The sequence below is a fragment of the Pyxicephalus adspersus genome, chromosome 5, assembly GCF_032062135.1.
Source record: "Pyxicephalus adspersus chromosome 5, UCB_Pads_2.0, whole genome shotgun sequence".
In the NCBI taxonomy this organism is placed as follows: domain Eukaryota; kingdom Metazoa; phylum Chordata; class Amphibia; order Anura; family Pyxicephalidae; genus Pyxicephalus; species Pyxicephalus adspersus.
In genome coordinates this window covers 71,662,298-71,668,655 of record NC_092862.1, presented here as the reverse complement: position 1 = coordinate 71,668,655, position 6,358 = coordinate 71,662,298, and the positions used below count along the sequence as shown (strand labels likewise).

General features: G+C 37.1%; 1 protein-coding gene across 2 annotated transcripts in view; it reads right to left on the bottom strand.

The window, feature by feature from the left end:
- Positions 1 to 311: 311 nt before the first annotated feature.
- CDH12 (cadherin 12) overlaps positions 312 to 6,358 on the bottom strand; it is a 410,196-nt gene continuing 404,149 nt past the window's right edge. For both annotated transcript variants that reach the window (XM_072411847.1, XM_072411848.1), the window contains 2 exons: positions 3,201 to 3,452; positions 312 to 1,330 (listed from right to left, as the gene is read on the bottom strand). In XM_072411847.1, coding sequence (XP_072267948.1) covers positions 834 to 1,330; positions 3,201 to 3,452 — 749 coding nt within the window. In that variant the 3' untranslated portion in view covers positions 312 to 833. The remainder of the gene's footprint in view (positions 1,331 to 3,200; positions 3,453 to 6,358) is intronic.

Here is a 6,358-nt window from a genome sequence, read left to right as displayed (position 1 = left end):
TGTCAGCAACTCAGAAAGTATTAAAGCCAGAGGCAACCAAACAAATAGTATTTCTAAAGTTGTATTGCAATCGCAGCCCTAAAAATCTTACAGTACATGTTTCCTACTAGTATAAATGTTCATGGCGTTACTTTACATATCTGGTACTTATGGTGTAGATGATATTTTGATGAGATTGCCATTTGATACATAGAAACATTCTTTCTTTTATATTTTAGTTTTAAAATTTTTTTCCTTTTAATGTCAATAGCTAAAAATGTTCCATTTTGTAACCACCAATCATATACATATAAAGCAAAATTTTCTTAAAATGCAATGTTGTGGGTTTTTTATTTTATTTTGCTGATGATTGCATAGTGTTTAGTGGATGAACATGTGAAAGAGGAGACATCACAGAGAATGAAAAGGAAAAGAGTTTAAAATGTTAAATAACTGGGTTTATCTATAGTAAGTAAAATATTTGCTCATGCCGTGTCTTTGACATCACATTTGTGTTTCAAATTCTTTCCTGGTTTTTACTGCATATATCATGAAAAAGGCTTCAGCAGGCACTTTAGCGGAATTAAGAAAATCTTCTTCTCCTTCCACCATGCCAATAAATTACATTTATTCTCAAAGCATCATTTCAGTAAATTGTAGATAACACACCTGAGTTTTCTCAGTTTCAATGAAAAATAGCAAAAACATTTTTTATTTCATTACAGGATCAACCTTCCAGCTGTGAAACAAACAAAAACTGACAGTATGATAAATATTGTAGCATTTTAGTATAAAACTTTCTTTACATAGTCTAGATAAAGCTTCTTGTTTGTTGGTCATTTTCAATCTATAAATTAAGTAATGTTGCCAGTATTAAAGTTTTCTTCTCCAAACATTTCTGCCAAGAAATGAAAACGTGGTCCCCAGTCACTTAAAAAATCATAATCCTGATCTGCCTCCATTTTTAGTGACTCTATAGAGCTCAGTGATTCAGCCACAGATCCTGAACCTTCATAGGCGTAAGTAGCTAGTGAGTCATATGGAGGAGCATTTGGGTCCACATCATGCTCTTGGAGCCTTTCATTGATAAAATCTCTGATGTCATTGTTATATTCTGCTGGTGGCTTTTGACGGGGCTGACACAAAGGTTCAGGCTTTATGTCTCTGCGTACATTGTTGTCTTCAACCACCTTTGGATTTCTTAGGGCACCAATGTCAAAGGCCTGTGTGTCCTCTTCTCCACCTCCTTCATCATCATAATGGATAACATTGTCCCTTATGTCTTCTTTTGAGGTCATTAGACCATCCTTTTTTTTCTGTCTTCTTAATGCTACGTAGAGTACTACAATAACTACGAAAAAGCAGGAGAAATATACTTTAAAATAAACCTATAATACTTGCATGGCTAAAATGTATATAGTACAATGCAGAAAGTTTACTTCAAGGTCACATCAAGGTACCAAGTCTAAAACTTTGAATGTTCTTTTGATCTTGGGTGGGTATTTAGGAAACACAGCTGTAATCTGACAAGTATTTAAAAAAACTTTTGGAATTACAAGTCCCATCTGAGAAGAATTGTAGGGTGCTGGTAATTGTATTAGCTATAGCAAGCGGAAGCTATGAAGGATTTAGGGTATATGGTAGGCCAATTTGTTAGCATTATGAAGTATTAAGGGTTAATGTTAAAGAATATTGTAAATTAGGAACAGTGAGTAAAAAATAATTGCCAGGTGCAGATAGATAATAATAATAATTATTTAGGGGTCATTTACCAGTTAAGTGGGGGATCAGTAATAAATGATGAGTGCAGGTTATATGTTAAAGTAGAGCAAAGGGACATACTAAGAGGTGTGTTTATCAATGAGTAATTCATCCAATAATTAATTAACATATATTCTTTCAAGCGTGATTCAGCATGGTTTATCTTTTAGTTCACTTCCACTTTAACCTATTTATAGTAGAATTAGTGTGCAACAGCCAAATGCAGTTGCCTAGAAACAGCCTTAAAATTTCAAATGTACTGAAATTCAGGTTTCAACTTATCTGTCCGGCCAATCTGCCATCCATAGCTCTTCATACCAGTTATATTATTTTATAAACAGTTTTTGCACCATGTCATTTCATTAAATGTGCTTTGAGAAGGGTTTCCCACACATTATGGGTGCCAGCAGTCAGCCAGCAATCTCAACTTATCACCTAGCTTCAACCTCACCCCTCAACCAGTTTACTGGTGTGTACCAATATGAAACATGGAAGCAAGCAACCAAAGTTGGCGAACTAAAGTAAGAAGTGTGGTTCCTCTTTCTCTCTCCTTATATTTCTGTAACAGCACATGAACTTGTAATGTTTAAATTATTCCACAGTGAGACACAAAGCTGTTGGATTTTGGTCTCTGATAAATCTAAGTCATGCATACTACTAATATAAATATATGTTTATATGTATATGTATATATATATATTTATATATATATATATAAAAATATATACCGTATTTTTCGGACCATAAGACGCACTTTTTTTCCCCCTAAAGAAAACAAGAAAAAAAAAATTCATTTGTGTTCCCCTGTGTTCCAGCGTGCGGCACTTGTGCCCGCCCACGAAGGCGGCGCCGATTGGTTTGATGAATGCCGATCGGCGCCGCCTTCATGGGCGGGCACAAGTGCCGCACGCTGGATCTCAGGGAAACACAGAGGAGGAACACAGACAGAGGCAGATAGCAGCCAATGTCTGTGTTCCTCCTCTGTAGGAGGCTGCTATCTGCCTCTGTCTGTGTTCCTCCTCTGTGTTTCCCTGTCTTCCAGCGTGCGGCACTTGTGCCCGCCCACGAAGGCGGCGCCGATTGATTTCATGAATGCCGATCGGCGCCGCCTTCATGGGCGGGCACAAGTGCCACACGCTGGATCTCAGGGAAACACAGAGGAGGAACACAGACAGAGGCAGATAGCAGCCAATGTCTGTGTTCCTCCTCTGTGTTCCAGCGTGCGGCACTTGTGCCCGCCCACGAAGGCGGCGCCGATTGATTTGATGAATGCCGATCGGCGCCGCCTTCATGGGCGGGCACAAGTGCCGCACGCTGGATCTCAGGGGAAATCAAATGAATTTTTTTTTTTTGTTTTCCTGTGCGGAAAACCTGGTGCGTCTTATAGTCCGGAGCGTCTAATGGTCCGAAAAATACGGTATATATATAGTATAAAGTGAAAACATGTGCCAAAAACCTACCTAAAAGTATAATAATGCACAGTAAAATTGCTATCAAGGCCCCTGTGCTTAGCCCAACGGGTAAAAAAATTGCTTCCACATTGCAGGAAAGGACTCCTCCTCTCGAATCACATCTGCATACTTTTATGGTCAATGTGCTTGTACTGCTTTGAATTGGATAACTGCTGTCTTCTACCACCACTGGGAGAAGGTAAAATTCTTTCTGTCTCCGACTATACCCATATCTCTGAGCAACTATGCCAGCTGAGTTATCTGAAAAAGAAATAAATACATTTCATTATTTTTTACAATAACTCATGTGTGGTGAATACCATACTTTTTTTACATTTATTTTTTTTTATTTACCATTTAGCCCAAGTGGCATGTCTGGATACCCAGCTGATACCCCACTGAGCTGTGCATGCTCTGAATGTTCTTGAAAGGGAATACTACGGACAAGTATGTTTTCTTGCAGAACAGATGTTACCCGCATCTTCTGCAAAAAAAACCCTGCTTGCTTGTGTTTTTTTCCTATAGATCCACTTTAACAAAATCACACAAAGCATGCAATCCTGTGTGGTAACACATGCACATTAATGAATTGATATTTAGGAGATAGAGATATAGGGAAAGCTTGATAGCAAATGTTTTGTATCCTGGACTAGATCCTTTCCATGTTTACTGGATAACTCAGCTTCACTGATGAAAGTGTATCCTCCTCAACCTTGGAGAGCTTTAATAAAACAGGCCCATTATGTGAGGTGAAGTGAACACACTTACTTTGTAAAAAAGAATACTTGCTAAGTGGCCACTCTCTACATTTGTAAATCGACCCCACTGTTATGACTTTTACTGAAGGATTCTATAATTTTTGACAGACATACTTTAATCTAATGTACAATAATCTATATGTACAAACCATATAGGATAACACCATTTATTTCCTTTCACAACACGTAAGACTCCTGTAGAGTGATTTTCTTTTTACCAAACCATAATGCTAATAAAACATCTAAGGTTTTTTTACTTATAGCTGTACCAAACAGGAATCAGCTTGTTTAGCCTTTTTCCTGAAGTCCCATTTATCATCAAGCTGCTCTTTGTGACATTTATACACAACAAAGTACATTTGAAATATTTCCCCTTCCTGACATTACTTTTCTTTTTTTGGCATCAGATACTTCTAAAAAGGATGCTCTAATCTCTTTGTCTCAGTTGTCCCCTCCAGATTATTTAAGATGGTATGTGTGGTAATAAATGATCCACTAAAACAGTTAAGTGACATACCGAGGGTATTTCAAAACCAAATCCAATAAAACATGATATAGGGTTTTTCCACGTAGGAGTTTATTCTTGAACATTTGTGCTTATAAGCCTAACACAAATGGCACAGCAACAGACAGAAATACACACATTTATCATAACTTTTGTTGTATGGAAAATATATTCTGACAAATTGCTAAAGGTTGGCCAAGAAGCAGCCACCTGATATGCTACAAAGCACTTTTTAAACTGGTGGTGGTCCAAAATGCCCTAATAAGTGCATACTTTACTTACTAATTTTTAGAAAACAAGAAATATACTACATTCTTTTTTGGGCAACTGGATGGAAATGGAAAAGAAATGAAATGGTAATGCTCCCAAATAAATCAGTTGCAACAGGTCACAGAAAGGACTGGGAGCAATTGTTCAGTGACTAGCCTGGTATCACCACTACTCTGCATTAAGAAAGTAAATTGGTAAAAAATCATTTAAACTTTAAGCAGTTCATGGATTCCACAACACAATTTGAATATTTACCTAGTAGAGCAAATAATGGGGTCTGCTCCTCTATATCAATTTTTCAATATTTACTCATGTTTATGTATCCACTCAAGCTGATGCTGTAGTGCTTGTTCTAATATCTCCTGTAGGAGAAATATAAGCACACAACAAATGCTGCCTAATTTATATGTTTGTTATATGGTTGTTAACTTTCCATTAACTGTCACCTTACTTATGTGTTCACGACCAAGAAGGGTCACCATAGTAGAACATTTCAAAGACACATATGAGTGAATTGTAATGAAAAAGGTAATGTCTGCATCTTTTGAAGGCACACATGAGAGATATTGTACTCTAAAGAAAGTTAGGTAAATTTCAGCTTCATGACTCAGATATGAAAATTAGAGCAAACTTCTAAAACACTTGATCAGTTTTTGGTCTGGGCAAACTTTTTTTAAACTGCAATCTCAGAAATGTAGACTTTCCAAAGTAAGAGTAAAAACTACTTTCTTTTAAAAGAGGGAAATTAAATGCAAAGGCATTTTAAGGCCTTGGTCCAGCAACAGTACTCACCAGTCCCACAATCTAATGCCACACTCCTAACCTATAGCAAGCCCCCGCTCAGCCTTGGTAGACTGGTTGTGTTTCCAAAAACATGGTTGCCCCCAGGACCACTAAAAAACATAGGGCTGCCACCTAAAGGGAAGCAGGGACTGCTGCTAATTCTTACTTCTATTTCCTGTTGCAAAATACAAAACTAGACAGAATAAAAAGTGTTTGAAACTGCAATGGTGCACAGCACGGGATCACCAGACAGATAAGCATCTCCTAACAGCAGGACATAATTATAATGGTAGCAGTAATCCATGAAAATGAGGACTGGTGGTCGTAATGCCACCAGAATTGCACTAATACACACCCCAAGTAAAAAAAAAAACATTTAGGTATATGTGTGAAAATGCAATTTTATAGCACACAGAGTTTAGTTTAGGTTTTGTCAATTGAAATATCCCTTTGAGTGTGGCACACTTACACATACACAGGTTCTCTGTCTCTCTCTTTCTCTCTCTCGCTGTATATATATAAATATATATATATATAAATATATGTATGTACATACCTTCCCCCCAGATACCCTGGCACTGCCATCCAGTTTGGATCTTATAAATGAATTTCCAAAGTCAATAATGTAAACATGGCAAACGTAGCCTGGTTTTTACAGCATGATCATCCCTAAATTGCTGTCAAGATAACACTAAAACTCATATTTTGTTTTGAAAATCCAAGCTAATGAAATTTGACTCCAGTCATGTCTTTCACATTTTAGGATCAATATTAATGAATACATGGTTAGGTAGAATACATGAACAGGGAAGAAATTTACAACGATTCCAAGTTTAGTTCCAGAGATAATA